The following is a 24,623-nucleotide window of genomic DNA, read 5'->3' as shown; positions in this document are numbered from 1 at the left end:
AGATAAATGTGGATCGATAAATGTGGATCGATAAATGTGGATAGATAAGTGTGGATCGATAAATGTGGATAGATAAGTGTGGATCGATAAATGTCGATAGATAAATGTGGATCGATAAATGTGGATCGATAAATGTGGATAGATAAGTGTGGATCGATAAATGTGGATAGATAAATGTGGATAGATAAGTGTGGATCGATAAATGTCGATAGATAAATGTGGATCGATAAATGTGGATCGATAAATGTGGATCGATAAATGTGGATAGATAAGTGTGGATCGATAAATGTCGATAGATAAATGTGGATCGATAAATGTGGATCGCTAAATGTGGATCGATAAATGTGGATAGATAAATGTGGATCGATAAATGTCGATAGATAAATGTGGATAGATAAGTGTGGATCGATAAATGTCGATAGATAAATGTGGATCGATAAATGTGGATCGATAAATGTGGATAGATAAGTGTGGATCGATAAATGTCGATAGATAAATGTGGATCGATAAATGTGGATCGCTAAATGTGGATCGATAAATGTGGATAGATAAATGTGGATCGATAAATGTGGATCGATAAATGTGGATAGATAAGTGTGGATCGATAAATGTGGATAGATAAATGTGGATAGATAAATGTGGATCGATAAATGTGGATAGATAAATGTCGATAGATAAATGTGGATAGATAAATGTGGATCGATAAATGTGGATCGATAAATGTGGATAGATAAATGTCGATAGATAAATGTAGATCGATTGGAGACTTTCGAATTTTTTACAGAATTTTTACAAGTTAGTGAAATACTTGAAAATTACATGTAAACAAAAATAATTGTTGTACAAAATGGTAATTATGATGCTGTTCAGTGTGAAACTATTTTAGTTCTTTAAAGCCAAGCAAAAAAAAAATAAAGTATTGAATTCTATAATGTTTATTTTTTTTTTCAAAACACAACAATTTTTGAACGATGTTTAGATGCATTGAAATTTGAAAATGCTTCATTTCGATTGCTGTTCAACGTATAATAAATGTGAATTAATTTCTTTGACCTTTCAAATGTTAATGAAGTTGGGCCAAATTAGATTTTTAGGTGTTTTGGGTTTATGAAGAGAGCAAATTCAATATGTTTAAAACTAATTTGGAAAGATTTCCTTGTTTCATTTTTGCCAAAAAAAACATCAACTTTTTTCAATTAGCCAAATTTAAATAAAGTAATATCAATCTTCGACTCTGTCTCCTGGCATATTTCTTGAAAGAACATTAAAAATTGTAAGAAAATCGACAAATTTTAAACAACAATAATGCACATATTTTGCATTTAATTTTTTTTCAATGCGAAAAGTTTTTATTTGCAATAATTTTTTGTTAATGCAAAATATTTTTTGCAATAAAAATTTTATTTTCAAAGCAAATATTTTTCAGTTGCAATAAAAATTTTTTTTTAATGCAAATTTTTCTCAGTTGCAATAAAAAATTTTTTTTAATGGAATTTTTTCTTAATTTGAAACAAATATTTTTTTAGTTTAACGAATGCGTTAAAAAAATAATACAACCCTGATTAAATATAACCGTAAAATAAAACCTAGACTTCGAACGGCAATCCGTCAAAATGAATACGTATTTAAATTTTGTACCGTTTTTTACCATTTTATACCATTTTTTACGTTTTTTACATTTTTACACATTATTTACATTTTTTACATTTCTTTACACAAAATCGCCTAACAGTGTCACGAAGCCTTCTTTCTAATGCCGACTTTTCATGAGTCGATTTTAGCCGCACGATATGTCGCACGGCTTAAGTCGACTAAGATTTTTCTATGAGGATTGTCACTTAAGTCACCTGCGGCTAACGTTCACACGATTCGAAAAGCTTCGCCGCACGGCAATTAAATCGACTCGTGAAAAGTCGGCATAAAGGATCTGACAGAGAATGATTCGATTTTATTCAAAGAATCAGTTCGAATCTGTTTTTGTTCAGAAACAAATGGAGGGGTTTATCTAATATTCCTGAATTTCAATATCTTTAGATATTTTTTTTTTTAATTCTAAATATTTTTAATCAAGTTTCAAGTAATATTTAGACCATCTTTAAACTGATCTTTTTACTGTTCCTTTCACTTCCCTGATTTTTTCCAATAACTGTAAATTCTCCTTTAAAGCCTTTAAAAAAAGTCGTTTTATTCGCAGTAACTTTCCACTCATTTTGCTTTTTATTTCAAAAGCAGAAATATTATTTTACCTTCAAGCTTTATTTCGATTTCTGTAAAGCATCTACTTTAAACTGCCTTCGTGACCGAAACTCGTATCTGTTGCTTGTATACTGTCAGCTTGTTGCCTTTACCGTATACAAGCCCTTGAACCTGTGTTTTTCTTTTTTTTAAAAGTCTCTTAAAAAAACTGCTCTTCGTAGAGGTACCTACACTGGAAATATTATTTTTTCGCTCCATTTAACTATAGCATCGTTTTATTTTTATCACAATGTTGAACCATATCTGCCATACTGGCGAATATAACGTCTTTTTAAATAACCCTGGGACGTGTATTATAGGACGCATCGTTCCCTACCTTGCTTGCAACATTCCCATCTGTGTATGTGGTATAGAGGAAAATCCTTAAACAAGAACTTCGAAGTCAAAAAGCCAACATGGCTCGGCTCTTGTGGAACTTACTTATGCACGAAAGCTATTAAATCGGCTGCACGACCGGATCCATCGCATACCACAACCGGAACGGGTGGTGTATCTGTCACGTATTCGAGGACTGCACGTATCGTATTCGTACCACCCTCAATAACAAGGCAGACCACTGGTGTGCTGGAATGTGTAACTGTGTAAAAGAGAGAGAAAATATAAAATTTAAATATCACATTTATAGTAGTTTTATAGGAAAGGAAGGAGTGTGTGCGGCAAGTATAGACAACATAGTAGCACAGAAGGCAAATGACAGAAATATTGTAGGAATTCACACACAGGATGTGGGACGAGCATTTTTGTATTTTATTTTTTTTACTAATTTTCATCTGACATACCTTCATACTGAAAGGAAAATGAGGTCAATCTCGTATGAAAACAACAACAAGAAGGATGTAAATTTGTTACCCGGTGTCAATACTGTTTGTTCTAATTAGCCACTTTAATATATTGTGTACTTACTTGTTGTATGTGTTATGTTGGAATATTTACCGAGATTTTTGGGCGTTTTGTGTCTACACTGAGACAAATCATTTATTTATTTTTTTTTTTTTTCAATTATTAAACAAAATGACTCGTAAAAATATGAAAAAATGCATTTTTTTTTAATAAAAAAAAAGGTTGTCTGTAAAGCCGGTTTACGGACACATGTATGCATAAGGCCAAAACCTACATGTCCTATAAGCTTGAGATTTGTTGAACGCTCCAAAACGAACGCTAAAAATCAAAAACTACCCATGAATACCCCTAAAAAACAAGGTGTTTTTCAAAAATTCATATTTCGAAACGCACAGTGTTGGAAAAAAATCCGTACTAGACGCCTAATTTTTTTTCCCTCATCTTTCATCTGGCACCTTTAGAATTGTCAAAAAAAAAAATTTTTCCTACCCAAAATCATCATTTTGTCATAGCCCCAATACAACGTTCAAACAAAACGTTATAGCTTAGTTTCAAAATTTTTCAGAATTTTTTAGAATTTTTTAGAATTTTTTCTTAAATCCAGTTATTCTTAAATTAGTCTCATCTATCTATAGCAAAAAAATCAACTCTCTAGAACTTCGCGTTTAGATTTTAGCTCAAATTTCATCTTTCCGTTTTACCCGTGTTAAACCCTATTAATGTTTTACCCCTATTAAATGACGGAATTTTTAAACATCCTTCATTTGGATTAATCTTTAGGTTATTATCTTTGAAATAAGCTATAAAAGATTTTTGTATCTCTAATAGTTTATTTTTAATTGAAATTTTTGCCGCGAAATTTTTGCCGCGAGAGTGGAACGGGAGAAAATGGCGTCACTTTAATGTGGTGGCTGCCATGGTTCATCGATTTATAAGACGTTATCACGTCAAAAAATTTACTTTCAATGCAAAGTTTTTAACCAACAAATTTAATTCCAACAAAAAAAGATTTAAGGCGCAAAATGTTTAAGGTGACAAAAACTTCGAAAGCTCTATTGAAGATGTAAATTAGAACTTAGAGTTCGAGTTTGTGATGAATAACCAAACCCATATTTCCATAAGAAAATTCCCAAGACCCAAATCCAAAAAATCAAAAATGTGGGAAGAAAAAATTCCCCTAAAAAAATATACGACAAAAAATCCCATAATTATATGTTGCAGAAGTTGTATATTCGTGTTGCATTTGTGAAAATGAAGGCCAGAAGGCTAAGACAAAGGTCATAATTTAAGATAATTATAACTTTTCGAGAAATAACCAATTTCTTATAGATTTTGCGAACAGAAGTAAAACGAGAATAAAAAATAATATGCAACATTTTTTTTTCCAACAGACCCATTTAGACATGGCAACCCTATACTAGAACCAAGATGACTTTTTTAAATTTACCTAAACCTCTTTTTCTTAAGAGTGGGTGTCCCCGAATGACGAACTCAGACTTCATGTAAATGAGTTTGTGTGTATTAGTGACCTTTCTTCGCCATACATCTCTCACGTTCAACGTCATCTCAACTCAGTTCTCTCTCGGTATCTTTATTTGCATTCTCTTTCCCTTTCTAGAGAACCAAAGTCATAAAATTAAAGTCTATTTAGGTAGAAAAAACAAATCAGCATCAAGGAAATAGCAAAAAAAAGGGTTGCAAGCCTTGCAAGTGTATATTGCGGTTTTGCTTTGCGCAACCGAATTCACTTGTGTTTTCGTTTTCCGTTGGTTTTACTCTATGTGTAAGAGTCATGGAAGGTATATTTATGAAGAAAAAAATGGTATGATATTCAGTGTTGAATTTTTCTATCTTTCTGCGCATCTATGTACCTACATCACTTGGTATTCTATATAACTTTTGCAAGTATTCGTAGGCGAAGGAATCTGATCGATTTTTTTTTCTTTGTTATAGTATCCAGTGATGATATTTATTTTAGTAGTTTAAAAACAAATTTTTTCAACATTTTTTTTTTGGCAAATAAAACGTTTATTTTTTAAAACTATTATTTACATATTTGTTTATTTATTTGAATGTTTTTAACTTTTTCTTCGTTTTCCGTTGTACATTTGTACATAGATTTATATATTATATTATTAATTGATATTATTGTTATTCATATACAGGGTGTCCCAAAAGTAATGGATCAAACGAAATATGCAGATAGGCCAACTTTACGGCTCTCAGAATTTGGTAACTTGTTCATCCCAAATCCTTACGGTTTTCAATTTAATGCAGTTTTTGTGAATTATCGAAAAATCTCGACTTTGCAACAGTATTTTGCTTCCTCCGGTCATAATTGATTTTTGTTTTTTACAATTCTTCCACTAAAACATTGCCTAATAATAAGAAATAATTATTTAATCAAAATATTTTTTATTTCATACGCCATTTTGCTGCAAATTATGTAACAGTTCCATATTTTATAAAAACTCAATTACTTAATTTTTTTTTCAGAGCAACACACTGCAAAAAATTTGTATGGTGTGACACAGGTTAATTATTTTAAAAACTTGCCGTGTTATTGCACTTTTCAAAAATGTATAAAAATTTCCAAAGTTCAAATTAGAACGAAAGATATTACAGTTTAAATGCAAAAAAACAGGGGTTTCCAGAGCAAAATAACAAACAAAAATCGAGGCTTTTATTCAAAAAGAAATAAACAAACAACAGTCGAGGAAATGTGTTTATTTTTCTTTGTTATTTTTCTCTGAAAAGGCCTGTTTTGTTGCATTAAAATTGTAATATCTTTTGTTCTAACTTCAAGTTTGGAAACTTTTATACATTTTTGAAAAGTGCAATAACACGGCAAGTTTTTAAAATAATTAACCTGTGTCACACCATACAAATTTTTTGCAGTGTGTTGCTCTGAAAAAAAAATTAAGTAATTGAGTTTTTATAAAACATGGAACTGTTAATTAATTTGCAGCAAAATGGCGTATGAAATAAAAAATATTTTGATTAAATAATTATTTATTCTTATTAGCCAATGTTTTAGTGAAAGAATTGTAAAAAACAAAAATCAATTATGACCGGAGGAAGCAAAATACTGTTGCAAAGTCGAGATTTTTCGATAATTCACAAAAACTGCATTAAATTGAAAACCGTAAGGATTTGGGATGAACAAGTTACTAAATTCTGAGAGCCCTAAAGTTGGCCTATCAGCATATTTCGTTTGATCCATTACTTTTGGGACACCCTGTATATATGTATATTTTTCTCTTCAATTAAGTTAGATAAAATAAATAAATAAATATTTTTTGTTTTTACATACGAAATTATAATAATAATTTTTTGGATTTTAATTAGTTTTGGTATAAAAACAATACATTTTATTTCATTATTAACCCCTTGTAGCCCCATGTGACATATCTGTTACAAACCAACAAAGGTCCCACAAAAGTTGCAAAAACTATATTTTTCTTCTTTTGAAGCTTATAACATATTTTTTAGATATTGCTTTATCGAAATAGTACATCATATTTTCAATAAATGACACCAATAGTTTTTAACTGGCAGTTAAAGTTGAAAGTTCGGCTTTTTTTGAAAACACGCAAATTTGTGTAAAAACAACGAAATTCAGAAAAAATATTTTTTTCTGCATAAAGTAACGTGGTTTTATTTTTGGATTTTAGGAATCCGCCTAAAAATAAATATTAGAAAGTTTTTTGCTTCAATTTTTGCATTTATCTACAAAAATAAATTATTTAAACTTATTTTTTTACTCCTTAAATTTCGAAATAACTAAGTAAATAATAAAGATATTGAATTTTTAAAAAATACGTGTTTTATTATAGCTAAAGGCTAGTCGATTGACATTATTAATTTTAAAATTTCCGATGTTGGGTTACAAGGGGTTAAAAGTAGGTACAAGAAACTCAATAGTTTATTTAGAAAGGTGATAAACATAACAAATTCCTTATAACTAAAAAAACAAAAAACAATTTAAATGTTAGACTGCTTTAGATATAATATTACTGAATATTGAAAATTAATTTGAAGGTATGGAACGAAAAAAGAAAATAGTGTTACAGATTTAGAAAAATACACATAGTTTTGAAAAGTAATAATATTCTAATAGAAAGTAGATCGTTTGCTGTTAGGTATATTACGTATTCCATACCCTCATACTTCTTGGAATCCGTGGATCACATAATTCAAATAAAAAATGATTATTATAAAAATTTAGTAGTTTGTTTTTTATTTTGTCCTCCCAAAATGAGTCGTCTTTTTGTATTTTTATATAAACAAAATCGCATGATGTCCATACACCAAAAAAACAATGGGATCGTTTTGTAATGTGCAGTTGTCCTTGCACTTGATAAAAATAATCGTCGTTTTTTTTTAGTACAAAAGTATCTCCGCTTTTCTGAAGATATTTTAGTTTTTTCTTTTCAACTGCATCGCTTATAGTCAAGTTTTTGACTGATGATGGGCATTTGACGTCACAGATGCCATCTTCGCCTACTAAGCGATGTTTTTGACTGGTCATATTTCTTATAAGTTTGTTTTGAAAAATTATACAAATGAGGTAATTGAGAAGCAGAATAGTTGTGCGCGATTTCACAGAAAAAGACAATTTCATCTATAAAGTCAAATTCGAAAATTTAGATTTTTGTATTATAATGCGAATAACATTACAGACTGCCTGTCTTTCCAAATTTTGTTTTCATAGAAAAAAATATATCCATACAGTTGCTCAGAAGAATACCTAACATGCAACATCATAAATTTATGAAAGAGATAAATAAACCAGTTAAAAAAAAAAAAAAAAAACAAGAATACAAAAAAAAACTCGTTTATCCTATTCCATATACCTACCACGCAACACCAGATACCATACATTGCAAACGTGCGAGAGATCCATTTCCTGTATCCTCTCATTTTCGCGAAAAAAGTACAACAACACTTTGCATGCACTTAGCCTGCCAATCCTTTTTTATAGAAAAACCTATGTACAAACAATATGTAGAATGCAGATACCTAAGTTCATCTTATTCTTTATACCACCAAACAACCACTCGACAGAGCGAGTGTAGAAACAAAATAGAAGATAATAAAGAGAGAGATACAACTAGCGCCAGTGGAATTTGTTTGAACTACAAATTCCAATACATACGCATTCCATGAATTTCTGAGGAAAAAAAATGGAAAGTAGACTCTTTTTCAAAAATTAATTGTAAGAAAACTATTATAGCAATTCTTATTTTCTAACTTGATATTGATAGAAAAAATAATGAAAAAAAATAAAAAAAATATAACAAAAAATCTAAAAATTCTGGTTTCATAGTACAGTTTATTGTTTTTGGGACTACTTAAAAAGCGATTGGAGGGTTACAAAATAATATTTTTTAACAAAATATAGTTTTACTCCATAGTCCATAAACTAAGCTTTTAAATAAAATAAAAATCAAAATCATACTTTGAAAAACAAAGAAATTAAACCACTTTTTTTAAAAAAAGTTAAGAAAAAATGACTTTTTAGTATTTTTTTGTTGTTTAAGACCTTAAAACTTAATATAAATTTCTTAAACTAATCAATGTGTTAGTATTTGAGTTGAGGTACTTATTTCTTTTTATTTCGGTGCATTTTATCAATAATTGCAGAAGTTATACATGTTCAAACATTGTAACATAAGGAAAAATAGCTTCAGTTTCGATTAATTTTTTTCTATGAAAAATACATTTTTAGTTTTTCAAAATAGTTTTACTCCGTAGTTTGATTCAACCTCAATCCAAAATAGAAATAAAAAAAATAAAAATTTTTGTCTAACTAAGAAACAAACCAATGTCTTTCAGGTCGTTCTAAAAGAACGAAAATTTTATCATGTTTTGTTCTCTCTTAATTACAAGTGCACAAATTTGGAAATTGTGGGGATGAAGATATTTAGCCTTGTTTATTATCTAAATAATAAAATTTATTTCATTCAATTATCTTTAAAAATGTAAAAGTTATTCACCGATTTGTAAACGATAACCCGATTTTTACGTGGTCCACTCAGCCTTAAGACATTCATAGGCTGCCTCTAGATTTGCAGGATCAAGACATTCATTTCATTATGACTCAGCCACATAGAGCAAGATGGACTTTGAATCCCAGTAACGAGGCTTGAGATGGGGAGGAAGACCGAATTTTTACTTCACAGGTCAAGCGATAACGGATGTCATTAGTACAATCGGCTTAGATTCATAGACTGTATAGAAATAATTGTACAAAGCTTGATGGTGAAAGTATCGGTATGTGTTTTTTAACCAAAAATGTGGAATGCTTGAAATAATTTTCACAAGGCCTTTTTACGAAATCGATTAGATTTTGAAAATAGGTTTTTTTTTCATTTGATAACAATATTGGATGTTTTGTGTTTTTTGTGTATACAACTTTCAAACCGTAAAGATTTTTGATGAACAAACAAGTTATCAAATTCTGAGAGTCCTTCAGCAAATTTTTGTTGGACCACAAATTTTGGGACAACATTTTGGAAAAATTTAACCCTCTACTGCATACGAAGCCAAATATGGCTTATAAACAAATTTTGTCTGTTTGTATGCACTTTTCTCTTCTCTGTTACAAAAAAATGGTAAAGATTAAATACAATCCTCTTCATTGTGTTTCTGTGAACCCATAGAGATAGTTTTTTCGTGTGTCCGACACAAAATAAAGGTGTATTTTATGATCACAGGTGAGTCGATCAGTCGTGTGCATTGAAATCGAAAGTGTAGAATATATTCATACTTTAAGTTTAATAACTGCGTTTGTTTGGAAAGTTGGAATTAAAAATTTATTTTTGATCGATTGTCTAATTGTGTATGCTATGAACCAATTTTTATTGAAAAAAAATTATTGGCCTGGTCTTGGGAGGGTAAAAAGTACGGAAGCCATATTTGACTTCGTATGCATTAAGGGGTTATCAATCTACACAATTTGTTAATTTTTTTGTTGGAAAATTGTGTTTCTTTACATTGTTATTTTGCTTGGAAGCTATGTTTTACTTCAGAAATGGAGCCCCTTCGCTTTTAGAGACATTTTTCTCATGTTAACCCCATTTCCAGCGGGGAGGGGGGCTCACCTATAATATTTTTCAATCATTTTATTACTTTTTAGTTTTTGTAAGATCTGGGAGAGGGAGTGGCTGAAAATGTTGGAGCAAGACTTACTTCGACAGTGGAAAGAATGTGAACCAGAAAAAATATATATAACGGACAAAAACAAATTGTATTTCTCGGTTCCATGTCTTAAAATGAGCCAAATTTGAATTAATTCTTAACCTTTTGTAATGCAATGTATTTATTTTACTTTATTTTGTTTTTAAATGATAAATATTTATTTTTTGATATTTTTAATTGTATTCTTTACATAATCTGAACAAGTAATATTAGTAAAATATTTCTTACCCTTTAATGCATACAAAGCCAAATTTGGCTTATAAACAAATTTTTTAAACAAATTAATTTAAACAAATTTCGTCCGCTAATATTAATTCATGCAGTAGAGGGTTAATATTTTTGATTAAAAAAAAGTTTCGGAAAAATCAGTTTTGCTAAAGTTAGATAATAATTTCTACAATAAGATATACAATTTTTGATTTTTTTTTTTTTTTTTTTTTTCAAAAAATTACCTGTTTATAAAAAAATAATAACATAAAATTTCATAATTTTTTTTTTTGAGCTTCTAATGATTTTTTTGTGCTTTGATTAAATAAACAACAAAGAATTTTTGAAAAAAAATATCGTTTTAGATGTTTTTTGAAAATAAAAAAAAATTTAATAAATACAGACACATACCATAAGTGTGTTGATTAAAAAAAAAAAACTCGTGGATTCTGAAAGAAATTATTAATCAGAGAGGGTTTTTGTATGCTTTTTTGCACCTGCAGTGATGCTGCCTGTGTAATCAATTTTCAGAAGGTTTTGAATGAGCAACATCAATTTGTGTGTTTTACTACCAAGTTCATAGGCTGAAGTTACAGCTATTTCACGGGGAGCAACCAGATCATCAGACTCCTTTAGGGGTGCTAATTTGCTGTTCAATGTTTAATTAAATCGAAAAACTACCACACACGAGTCCACCAGTTATAATACCAGCTTACGAATTTGGTGGTAACACACACAAGTTTTTGTTGGTCATTCGAAACTTTCAAATTATATGAATCATGAAAACAAAATTCCATTTAAAAAAAAAAAAAAAAAATTTTTTTTTAATAAAAAAAATGTCTTTTGAAACTTGCGAAATTATGGCTAACCGCACTAACCGGTTTTTTTTTCTAGGTATTAGATTTTTCAATTTCTCTAATATGATGTCCTCTGAAGGAAGATTTCATGAACCTTAAAAAAAATTAAATTTAATGTAAAATGGCTCGGCAAATTATAAATCCAAAAAATTTATGTATGAAAATAAACTTAAGTAAACAACTAGCACCTTTATAGGTTTGTATAGACTCTTTTGATTCTAATGCAAAAAAAAAACGTTTTGCCAAGTTTCATGAGGATTTTTTAAATTTGATGGATTTTTAGTACTATTTTACCTTTATTAATTCGATTGAAATTTTTATAACGACATAATTTTCTGAGTGTATCAGTATCAATATCTTTAATGAAGTGAGCAATTATTTATTGTTGTTTATAATAATTAAAACGAGTACACACTTTGCTCTTTTTCATTTTTGAATTTTATAATAAATTAAATTTAGGACATTTCATGGACAATTACTTTATTGAATGGATAATTTGTGGCCAGAGAGATTCATGGGAGGATGTTTGTTAAAATTGGTTATTGAGAGTATAATTGAATTTTCCAAATGTTTACCTTGTTTATGTTTTTTTTTTTTTTCAATGACATTGTTTTTGAGTTGTGGTGAGTGTTGTTTTGAATCTTTTTATTTTTATGGATAGGCTTCACGCCATAAAGGATGCAAAGGACAAAACTTTTTGAGATTACTAGTAAATTATGTAAATTTTGTAGGAAAATTTAAATTTTTAAAAAGAATGCCAAAATTAAATGCATTGGAAATTAGACTCTATTTAACAATTTTCAGATTAAATAAAATGAATTAATTAAAATCCAGCTAAGTTTATGGTTTTATCCAGAATAATTTTAATTTCAATCGTGCATGCAATTGAAGTTTTATTTTAATTGAATTCAAATCACCATTCATAAAATGACAAAAAATTATATTTTATTTAAAATTCTGCAGTGAAAATGTTAAAAACTTATTTTTATTTTGTTGTTTCAATTTGAAGTACCTCAATGATGTATAATATTTTTTGTTTGTTTTTCTCTGACATTTTCAAAAGGCAATTAAAATTTATAATCAAAGCTGAACCAAAAAAAAAAATCTGTATTAAACTGGCACTCCAAATGCATGTGAAACAATTGTTTTCACTTTTGCACACACGTTATGCGAGAGTAATTAATGAATAAAACGCGTTTAAGCTTTTGTATTTGTATCAAAGGCAAAATAAAATAAAAATAAACACAAGAGTCCTTAGTAGTTTTTATTATAAAAATAATATTTTTTCTGAAATATTATTTGTTTTTTAGTGAATGAATGTTTAAATCAGAAATAGTTAAAGCCTTAAAAACAAATACAAATATATTAAAAAAAAACCTTAACGACTCATATACATTATTTTAATTGAATAAAAAAAAATAATTCAAAATGGTAAACACCCCCAAGATTGAAATAGTAGATATATATTTTTATAAGATTTCATTATGTATATATTTTTTTGTATTTTCATTTCACCTTAAAAAAATATGCGAACACAAACATTTTAGTTGAAATAAATGTTCGATTAAATCGCTATTTTAAAGTCTACCTATAGTATTCAAACGAAACGTCATATTTTTATTGTATACAAATTTTTTTGAAAAATAAATTTTTTAAATAAAATTGGTATGCCATTTTGTAGAAATCACTAATAAACATCTAAAACCAAAATTACAAAAAAATTCACTATCACGTTTTCAAAAATTTGATTTTTCAATTTTTTTTTTAAATCCAAAAATTATTATTTTCAAAATTTTATTTTTAGCTTATATTTAAATTATATAAATAAATACTTTTGTATACAAATTTCGTTGAAATACAGTTAGCAGTTTGGCAGGAAATCAGATTTGAAACAACCGGCTCTATGACAGGTACCGTTAATAATAATGATTTTCGAAAAAAATGTGTTCATCAAACGTTAGACCTAGTTTAAAAACTAACATTTGAATGTTTTTTTAACAAAATCGTTGGAGCCGTTTTCGAGAAAATGTAACTTTTCCGAAATTAATATGTGACAAGTATCATTATTTTTGGTCCAAAAAAAATTAATTCCGAACAAATTTTTTTTATTTGCAAAACATTTTTTTTTTAATTTTAAATGGAAGAGAAATGCATTAAAAAATTGATTTTTTTGCAACCCTTCTTTCTAAAACAGTTCCAACCATTTAAATCAATTCAAATGTAAGTGCAAATTGTTCTTGTCCTTCGCTCAAACTTTCTTATAGTAGGTTTTCGTACGTTTTCAGCCATTCTCTGTCTTCTTCTTCTTCTCCATTATCGACGATAGTCATGATCTCGGATGGGGTCACAACTCTCCATGTGATCCATGTGCGGACATGAGATTTTTTTTAGATTTTTGACATAAGATATAGAATTACAAAACAAAGATAGAAACATTAGCTTATTAGCGCTAATTCCAAGATTGTACCAGGATGTTTTTTAGTGCATATCCCAAAATTTCCCTTTTTTTTTTAAATACCAATTTTTCATAGATATGAATGTTTTTTTCATTGCATTTTTTTGATTCCTAATAATAATGGATATGAAAACCTTCATGCAAAATTTGGTCCCTCTACTATAACTTTTAAGGGTTTTTCGGTAGTAAGTTTGCAACTCAATTTTAAAGTTCAAGTGACCTCAACTCCAAATTTATAATTATATTCAATCGCTCCACTTAAAATAGAAATAATTTAAATAATTTTTATTATTTTTGTTATTTTTTTTCTTCGTAAGTTTGCAACTGTTATAATAATATGGGTTGACAGATATAACTGGTAACTGGTATAACTTTTTTCAGAGACGTCAGATTGCTTGATTTTAGATTATTTTAATCAGCATTAAAAAATACCTTGAAATCATGTAGGTATCATATGTGTATATACCTAATACCATAGCCTATTTTTGCTAATTTTGAAAATCTCCATTTCGCGATTTGACCTTGAAATCGCGACAAGCGGACATGAGATTTTTCTAGACTAGATAGGTATGTTATAGAATGGCAAAAGGAAGATATTTAGCAAAAAAAATTCTACTAACATTCATTCCGAGGTTAAACCCTTGTTTGACTGGATTACATCGGATTATTTAAACCAATTATTTTAAATCAACAAATCTTTTTACCCAAATTTTTTTGATGAACTGTTTTGGTTCTTGGTTCTCATTGCAAATGAAACATTTATGGGATGTGGGTTTTCTTAAAATATGTACATACGTACCTATTGCATTGAAAATACGAACGAAATTCAAAGGACTTTTATAGCCACTTAATTTGATTTCAATTTTGTTAGATTCAGCATAAAAATAATATTGTTTTGGCTTTTAAATTACTTCTCAATATAAATTAAATTAAAAGATATAGCTCAACCGAAAATGGGATTCAATATTACTTTGGGTATGTGAATAAAGGGCATTGATGCCAACAAATTCCACTAAAAAAATGGCTTTTACTATATGATTTGGTCCGAATCAGGCTTCTATCATGTCTAAATTCCCTGGTCTATTAGTTCTATCATCTTGCATGAAAATAATGTTTCGTTCACCACCGAAGACCGATCTCATTCAAATAACTTCCCAACTCTGCTGTTAATATTTTTGATAAACCGCCCCGTTTCGAAGTTATTTAAGGGGGGGTTTCCATAGCATTTTAATGGAAGACGGTTGACTAATTGTTGTATAACTTTTGCAGTTTATAAGATAATCTTATGAAACGTACTTTTTTGAAAAGGTAATAAACGTACAAATATTTTTGCATCATTTAAATTTTAGAAACATTTCTTGTGCGATTTTTATAAGGGTCGAAAATGATTTTTTTCCTGCAAATTTAGATTGAATCAGAATTTTGGTTGGGGCACCGTTGTTTATAAACTTTTTATTTATTTTTTTTTTGTTTTATAATGATCAAATGTGTTTTCATGCAGTACGCGAAACAGATTTTTTTTTTTTTTTTTTTTTATTAGAAAAAAAGCTTCGTTAATTTGTTGTAATTTCATGTTTTTTTACTCACTCTTCTTAGAATAACTTTACCGTTTATTAGTGTTTTTAGATGAAACAAAAAGAAAACAATAAAGGGAAATTAGGAGAATCCAATAAAATTTCTAAAATTTAATTTGAAGTTAGTTTGAACGGTTAATTTGAAGGAAAGGTGTCAAAATGCACTTTTTTAGCATTTTGGTCGTGGGGCAAAGCGTGATTATTTTTTAAAATGTTTTTGTATTTTTTAATGAGAAGTTAATAAAGTTGTTCATGCAACCCGTTTGCCAAAAAAAAATATTTTTTTTATTTACACACTAAAAATTTGATTTTAATAAACCAATATTTGCATTCTGTTTTTGAGGAAGGGGCAGTCAAAGCATCCACAATTTATTTTTATTATTTTTTTTCATTATATTTCAAATCAGTTTCAAAAAAAAAATATATATTTTTGCTCACAGTATTTTTAATATAAATTGTTGAAAAAGTGTCTATTTTAGCTTTTTTTACTTTGAAAATTCCATTGATCACGCACACATGCAAATTTAGTTCAAAAGAATGCCACGCATAAGCTGGCGCTGATGAACTCTTTTTTTCCGTTCTTTTCTATTTATTGAAAAAAAACTTGCTCTTGCGCTCTCATTTTCTCGTTATATCTTGTTTTTTTTTTTTATGTTTACATAATCCTTTTTTTTTGTTTCCTATTTCCTCACACAGGCAGGCAGAAATCATTCATGAAATTATGAAGATGCTGCAGAGAGTAGGTAGATAGTAGATATTTTTTGCAAGATCATTATCTTTTGTTTTCAAAAAGGGTTGTTTTGTTCTTGTTGACTCTTGGGTTTTTTCTAACAATTCATTTCGTGTTTATAATATCGCACCCGCGGTTGCGAGTTGACACTTTTGGGTTTTTTTTTTTTGGTGTCAGCGAAATTCTTTGCATTGTGTAATATTCACATCGCTCGTGCGGGGATATAGGTAAAGGATTAGATATGTGGTATGCATTTGTTTGTGTGTAAAAATGTGTATTGACATTTGACATGTGCTTGTGCACAATGATTGATTTCTATATTTAGGTTGATTTCTGGGTTGTATTGTTTATTATACTACACTCGCGCGTGCGTGCGGGGTTATATAATATAAATATATCGTTTTGTTTTTCATAGTCTTTGTTTATATGTTGCGGATTCGGTTTTTTTTTTATAGGTTTGTAGGTATAATAGTTATATTTTCGCGGGGGAATGTGTAAAGGGTTATATAAGTGTATTTGTGGTTAGAATGCACCTGATGGTATTTATAGAAATAGTTTTGAATAGGTGAAGATGCTCAGTATGTTTCCTTAGCAAAAACAAAGTTTTTAAAATTACACCTACTGAGGAAACAAGCAAAAAAGTAGCTGATGCCTATCTGAATTTATAATTAAAATATCAGTTTGAAAAAATAGATCATTTTTTTTTTCAAAGTGTTGAGCTTGAAAATTATTTTTGAAAACTTCCCTAAACTTTGATTACATAGTTGAAAAATTAATTTCAAGGTTTAAAAAAAAGTAACTTATAAGTTACACTGGTCAACAAGCTTTTTGCCACAAGAACCAAAATATACTGTTCTATATGTTTTTGATATGCTGAACTCGAATCTGAAGTCAGAAAATGTTTATTGGCCTCCGTTTTTGAAATATTACCGTTAGAAAATACCGAAAAACGTCATTTTGGCTGTTTTCGAGGGTATGTTATGTTATGTGGGGTAGTTCCTTATGAAAAAATTTGTAACGGTTCCTATAAGAACTGGTTTTATTCTTTCAAAAAATGTTTAAATCTTTCCAATATCTTTTTTACTTCCCGAGATATTTAAAATTTAAGGAGTGGTCTTTGACTCAGAAATAGCACTGGCCAAACAAATTAAACTTTGTTTGCCACAAGAACCAAAATATACTTTTTTAAAGGTTTTTGAGTTGCTGAACTCGAATGCGCAATCAGAAAAATGCTATTGGCAACAAATTTGTTTATAATGAATTACCCCACATAAAAACAGAAGCTAGAAAAGAGCCAAAATGACGTTTTTCAGCATTTTATAACTGTTATATCTCAAAAACGGAGGCCAATCAAATTTTTTTTGACTTCAGATTCGAGTTCAGCATATCAAAAACCTATAGAAAAGTATATCTTGGTTCTTGTGGCAAAAAAAAAGTTCAATTTTGTTGACCAGTGTTATTAATGCTGCCTTATTTTTGTTTCCTAATAATGTAGGTATAGGTAAATAAAAAACAAAATCGATTCAACTGAGTTCATTGCATTGGTGACTCTAAAAAAATCTTTATTAAAAAGGTGTTGAAAGTAAATTGGATTGATATCGAGTCCATCCTCAAACAACATATAGATAAGAACCTAAACATTCTATATATTGTAAGTAAATACATTTCCATGTCAGCCGGCACGCGCGTGTGCGAGATAAAAAATTGCTCAACGAAGAACAACTGAAAAGTGAGCAAGAACCTGAAAACCAATCCTTCTGCGCATCTACTCATATTTTTATACAAACTACACAAAGGATACTGTCAAGTATATTATATCAATGCACCCATATAACACATCCTCTACCTGCTTCTCCGTTGAACAACTATAATTATTATTATAATGCAAAAAATTTCTCTGATACACAAAAAACTCAAATGCCATCCACAACAGCAACATGGAAACAAGTTTTCATTTCAAAAATAAATAGGTATACACTCCAGAAATCTTTCATGAAAATATTGAATTTCAAACCAGTTTTCGTCCACAAACACCATATCCATATAAAGATCTATGTAGTATACCTACATCCATTTGCATGTCACCCCGCACGCGTGAGTGCGATGGCGATCTCACAAAGAGACAATGAATGAAAACCATAACCAACATCCTGAGAGTAAAAAACCAGAGAATTCGATGGCGAGAGAGCGAAACACATTCACTAATACACACAAATGCTTTTACATGAGATTTGACTTTGCTGAAAAAGGGAACCCAGTCTTAAGTTTAAAATATAAAATGTAATTATTTCATAATTTTTTTTTTTAATTTTTTGCCGAAATTATAAAATTTGGCAAACCTTTCAAATTTTATCGTATTAGAATTTTTCAATAAATTCGAATTATTTATTTTTTTCAACTAAAAATTATTTTTAATTAATTTTTAATTAAGTTTTCACGTAGTTTTTGTTCTTAATTTTATAAAAGCATTTAAAAAAAGCTTCTACTTAGAAAATCTGCTGAAAAATCTCGCAGCAATTAGCATAAACTGGAATGAAATTGCAACCAAACAACAAAGTTCCGAACCAAAAAACTTCATAGCGATAGAAATCCTTCAAAACAAAATAACTTTCTTCTACGTTGATGCGAACTACTCTTTCACTATGTACAAATTCTATATCCAACTTACACACCCATAACTAAGGTACATAAAACCATTTATCAGACAATTTTGATCCTCGGCTATTAAATATTAAAAATCTAGGTCATCAAGTATGAATGAATAGTTTTTAAATCAGTTAAAATTATGTATTCTGTAGAAGTATTTTGCGTCAAAGCAAGATGACCTCCAACTATTTTGAGCTAGTTTTGGAAAATTGGCTTTAAAGTTTTTTATTTTTTTTTTTCGTTGGATGATATATTCAACATCAAATCAATCAAATCCTTAACATCAGTCTAGAATTTTTTATTTTTAATCAAAATTCGATAATGGTTTCGCTTATAGTTTGATCCTTTTTCCTTTAAAAAAAAAACTAATTTCATGTAAAAAAAAAGACTTAATCCAATAGTTTGTTCCTTTTACCAAAAGAGAGAAAGCGAAAAAAAATATCTTAAAAAGCAATATTCATCGAAACGTAACCAAACCAAACCGAATACCAAACTGCTTTAGTTTTTGAAGAACTACACCGCCACTCTCCATCTGGTTCGAGCATTAAATCAACCAACAAAATGGACATTCTCCTTTAAAAAACTAGTAGTTTATTTTCTTTCTTTTTTTTTGATAAAAAAGAGAGAATAAAAAATACTGGGAAAAAGGAACTTTGAAAACATTGGAAAAAAAAAAGTTGAAAAACCTTCTCAAACACTTCTTCTCTGAAAACTTCCCCAAAAACCTCCCTCTCAAACTTTTACTCGTGCTCGTCCCACACTCTTGTATTCAATATCAAAAGAAAAAAAGGGATAAAAAATGAAAAAAAAAGGACAAAAAAAAAAAAACTATAGACTCCCAATTACTTACAAGGATGAAGTTTCAGATTCGAAATGAATTTTTCCAGTTTCCTTCGAAGGATCAACTCGGCACCATACTTGGCTTGAGTACCGTTATCGACGAGCAGGAAGTATGCATGACGATTGTTCAGAACAGCCAATCTGGATCTGTGTGTTATTATATCAAATAACGAGACAAGAATAACGAAAAAGAAAAAAAAAGAGAGAAAAAAATTTGTAATTTTATAGTAAGGATTGCTGAGAAAGGATCTATCTATACAACAATCTCATGTCACACAGAAGATATAACGATGTAAAGTTGTTCAAGTTTAAATTATTCTTCTTACCTTGGCGAACTGATGCTGTGGCAAGGAACCTCACGGTTATGTCCCAGAAGCTCGTGATTTCTCTCCACAATGCCCCACGGTGCAATACCTATGCTAACAACACGACCGGTCCTTTGTTGTCCTTCGAGTAGTAGCGCATCGCCCACTTGTTTTGTGACGCCTGTGAGAGAAAAAAAAAGAGACGAAACACGAGATAGAATTAATGCTGTGTTAATCTTGGAAATCTTTCAACTTGACTAAGTCGGATATGGTCAGTGCCATGTGGATTATCAACAGGACTAAAAAAAAATAAGAACACCTATGAAGGACTTTTTTTTCTTTCTTTTATTTATAAGTGTGTTGGTGGATTTTTTTTTTCTTTTTTTTTTTGCGAAAGAACTACTTCAGGAAGTTATCCTGCGGGATTATGGTCGTGTCACGTTGCTGATGGCTAAGCACGTACGTGACATGCTTCTACTCTTCTTGGTCAATGGTTTGGTATATTATGTGTTGGCTATAGGGACACAATGGCACACACTGTCCGAATTATGTATATGGGAGGATATTCAGCTTGAATCCTTATTTCGAAGAATGACGAAGAACTTGCCTCTTATACGTGGGCATAAATTTGGAATGAATTGTAGTAAGGAGTTAAGGTACACGAGTGTAATAATGACTTGGTGAAAGAGATATAATTTACGGTAATGTTGTAAAGAAACAAATAACCCGGAAGTAATTTGAGGAAATGAAAGGATTTTTTTTTTCTGTGTGATGTAAATGTCTGCGTAAAAGAGGTTGTTAACTTTTTTTTCGGTTGAGTCTCTGAGGGAAAAATTTGTTTAACATTCTTTAATTTGGTGGAATTCTATTCAATTTAATACGTTTTAATTAAATTACATCAAATTTGTTTGAATTTGGAGTTTTTTTTAAAGACAAAAGGTGTAATTCACAGAAGTGTTACAAAGTTCATTTTGGAGCAAAGTTTTATTCCCTTTTACAAAAAATTAAAAGAATTCATTGTAAATCATGTAATATAGGTGAGTATACTTTTTTTATTTGTCTATACACTTTTACAAACTTTTCAATTAGTAACAGACACAAAAGAAGAAGAAAAAAAAACGTCTTCTTAAAGGAATGTGGCCTTGATCTTTTGTTTCTTTGGAATTGAAAGTGGAGAAATATAAGGGTTGTGGTGTATTGTCAATGCTAGTATACCTTTTTGTAGATTTTAAAGTTTGTATATGTCAAAGTGTTTGTTTTTTTTTTTTGTTTTGTTTTATCATTAAATATGGCTTTATAGCTCTTAAGAAAGGTTAACTCGATGAAAAATCAATTTTTTTATAAGGACTAAGAGCTTAGAGCTAGAGGCTCTTAGTTACTTTGAATTCAACAATATTAATTAAAAATGTATTAAATTTCCATTTCCATTACTAAAATCAAATAAAAAAAACCCTCAAGAAGCTGGAAAGAAACCGGCCAAACGTAAAGGGTAACACAAAGACGAATTATTGTTTTCATTAATTGTATTCAAAAATAAAGATCATTTAAGCCCAAATAAAACATAAAACTTTAAAGTTGAATCATATGATCAAAAATTCACACATGAAATTTTATTTTTAGTACCAAAACTGATGGTACTTGCCATATGACTAAAATGGAAAACCTTGTTTTTCTCAAAAAAGGCTCTAACGATTTTGATTAAAAAAATATATATATAGCATATTAGGTTCTGATATAGAAACAATATTTTTTTAAATTATGAACGATACCTGACATAGAACCGTTTTTTTTTATTTCTGACTTTCTCGTAAACAACATGACCGATAGTAACCAAAAATTTTTGTACTTTTAGTTTTAAGTAGCCTAAGTTTTAAAAATTAAGCGCTGATTTTTCAATCGTCAGTTAGACTATCAGAAGAATAAAAACTGCCAAATGTCAACATAAAAAAAACTTTAATTCCTAGGAATAAGCTTTAACTGAGGTTTATCTGAGTATTGAAAAATTGGCCCTAAGAAAAATATTTTTAAAAAAGTCAGTTTTGTTTTTTTTTTTTTTAATTTAAACAAAAAAAAATATTGAAAAATAATTTTTTTCAAACCGGTACACAGTGTGTCGAGCCCATACAAAAGTTTATCATAAATACTTGCAGCCAAGTTTTTGGAGTTTTAATATCTTTTTTTTGTGTTTTTATGTCAGGAATAGAAAAAAAAGTTACAAATTAACAAATTTAACAACCTATTACTTTTTTTTTAGTATAATTTATGAAATTAACATTTATTGAAGAAGCCACTTGTGAGCAAAATTATTTTTTTTTTTTTGGTATATAAACAAAAATATACTTTTCGTAAGGTTTTAGGTGTGCTGAACTCGAATCCGAAGTCACGTTTTTGAAATATTCCCGTTAGAAAATCTGAAATGTCGTTTATTTAACAGTTTTTGAGGTTATATTTTTGATCGTGGTGATTTATTTTTAATAAATTTGTTTCAGTTTCTAAAAGAACTAAATGTGTTCTTTTAAAGCCCGTTTAAATTTTTTCAATATCTTTTTTCTACTTTGAGAAATCTTAAGTTGAAGTCAACTTGTTTTGTTTATCTTCTCTATACAAAAAAAATCGTAGGTTTATTTGCGTTTCATAGCAAATCTCGAATAGTTTTTTGTCAATCGCTTTCAAATTTTGAAATAACGTTTTATTTGCATTTTCGTAAATTATTATATCGGCGAGGTTGGTAAATACGCTATAATACACAGTAGAGCGTGGCCGGGTCAAGTAATTATATTAAAAATTTAGTATGCAGAAAAATTTAATTTTTTTCGTGTTGAAAACAATACTTAAAATATTTTTAATTACATAAACAGCTTTTTGTTACTTGTGTATGGTTAAATATTATTAAATACATCGATTTTTTCATTTTTGTGATCCCCTTGAAGCTGTTTTTCAAAAAATGAATTATTTTGAGTACTTGACTCGTAGCACATAAATGTGAATATCTCTGGTAATCGCAAACAGAAGCAGACCAAACTTTGCCAATATTAAGTATAGGCCTTAGGCAAAATAATATAATAAAATTATCGATATGATTTATATGTTTTTTTTTTTTAATTAAGTTTAAAAATTAATTTTTTTCTTTTTTGGCCATTTATCAAAGAAATTTTAATAACTCATATATAATTTTATGAATTTAATTTTTTTTGTTATACGTTTTACAACAACACTTAAATAAACAAAATAACATTAACAAAATTTTTCAAACATTCACCAAACGTGAAATATACACTCTCAAAGATTCGCATAAATTCCTGAAAATATTTTCGATTTCCGAGGTACTCATGTTTCGGTGCTTATTTTGAATACATAACCTGGGTTATTTTCTAAGATAAATATGTTTTCATATGAGTTGACACTTCTTAATTATATTTTAATAGCAAAAATATTAATTTTTAACAAAAAAAAAAGTGATTTATCATAAGGGGACGACACACTGTGCGGTATGGTAAATTTTGTTTTTAGAAACAAAACTAACGGTACCTGCCATAAAACGGGAAAAGAAAAGTAAATTTTTTTCAAAAACTGGCTCCAACGATTTTGATTTAAGTTTTTGTTTGTAATTCTAACCCGATTTCAAAGAAAATTTGTATACAAAATCGTTTAAATAACCGTAGTCATTAAATTTAAATTTGGTTTTTTTAAAATTATTTATAATTTTTTTGAAATGTTTTGAAATTTCGTTTTTAACTGCACATTAATAGTTTCTTCAAAATGGCATTCCAATTTTTTTTTTTTTTTTTAAACGTTTGAAAATTTTTATACTATGTAGGTATCTATATAAAAAGTTAATGTTTTTTTTTTAAACGGCTCTAACGATTTTCAAAATCCTTTTTTTCTAAAAATTTCTTATTATACAAGAAATCAGATTGCATAATTCGTTTTCTGATCAAAACCATTAAAATCGGTATTTTATTGATTTATAAAAACAGATTTTATGTATTTTTTAACATTATCAGAAATGTACTTTAATAAAATTAAATTATAATACATTTTTTCATAAAAACTTTTAAAATAAGAGCTACTTTTACCATAAGAGCAAGTACGTGTGACTCAGTCGTGCATTTTATTTTTTTTTTTGGGCTAAATTAATAGGTATTTTTTGTGACCACTTTTTTGAAAAATCGTAATTTTTTTTTATTTTTGTCCTTCCAAATTCGCACCCGTGTGTCGGCAGAGGGCTAAACTTAAGTTTTTTTTCTAAAAGGTTAAAAGAATATTTATTTACCCTTTTTCTATATTCATCATTTTTTTCCCTGAAGACCTTATTTTTAGTCCTTCAATTGAGTCCAAAAACTATCTGCATAAAACCAAAAGATTTTGAAATACAGCATTCGAAATCCTCTCAAATCTTTGAACATTTCTATTAGGTATAATTTTGAACAAAATTGTATGAAAGAAGTTTATCCAGTGATAAATTAAGCAGCTCTAAGTATTAAAATAATATAAGAAGTTACAACCTCTTATATGAAGGCTTATAATCGTTTTTTAAAGCAAGGAAACGAGGAAAAAGTATATAAAATGTCAACATTTTTCTTCATCGATTTAAAAATGGAGACATTTCTCTATATCAATTTCACAAATTTGCAGTTCAAAAAAAAAAAAAAAAAAAAGTTTGACCATATTACAGATTTTATTTTTTTATAATTTGGGTCTAGATTCGAG

At 28.7% G+C, this 24,623-nt stretch overlaps 1 protein-coding gene across 15 annotated transcripts in view; it reads right to left on the bottom strand.

Moving 5' to 3' along the window:
* LOC129907327 (transient receptor potential cation channel trpm) overlaps positions 1–24,623 on the bottom strand; it is a 282,057-nt gene that overhangs the window by 87,174 nt on the left and 170,260 nt on the right. For all 15 annotated transcript variants that reach the window (XM_055983461.1, XM_055983462.1, XM_055983467.1 and 12 more), the window contains 3 exons: positions 19,935–20,094; positions 19,619–19,755; positions 2,677–2,833 (listed from right to left, as the gene is read on the bottom strand). In XM_055983461.1, coding sequence (XP_055839436.1) covers positions 2,677–2,833; positions 19,619–19,755; positions 19,935–20,094 — 454 coding nt within the window. The remainder of the gene's footprint in view (positions 1–2,676; positions 2,834–19,618; positions 19,756–19,934; positions 20,095–24,623) is intronic.

The sequence above is a fragment of the Episyrphus balteatus genome, chromosome 1, assembly GCF_945859705.1.
Source record: "Episyrphus balteatus chromosome 1, idEpiBalt1.1, whole genome shotgun sequence".
In the NCBI taxonomy this organism is placed as follows: domain Eukaryota; kingdom Metazoa; phylum Arthropoda; class Insecta; order Diptera; family Syrphidae; genus Episyrphus; species Episyrphus balteatus.
Note: the sequence above shows the minus strand (reverse complement) of the source record. Positions and strands in the feature narration are given on the sequence as shown.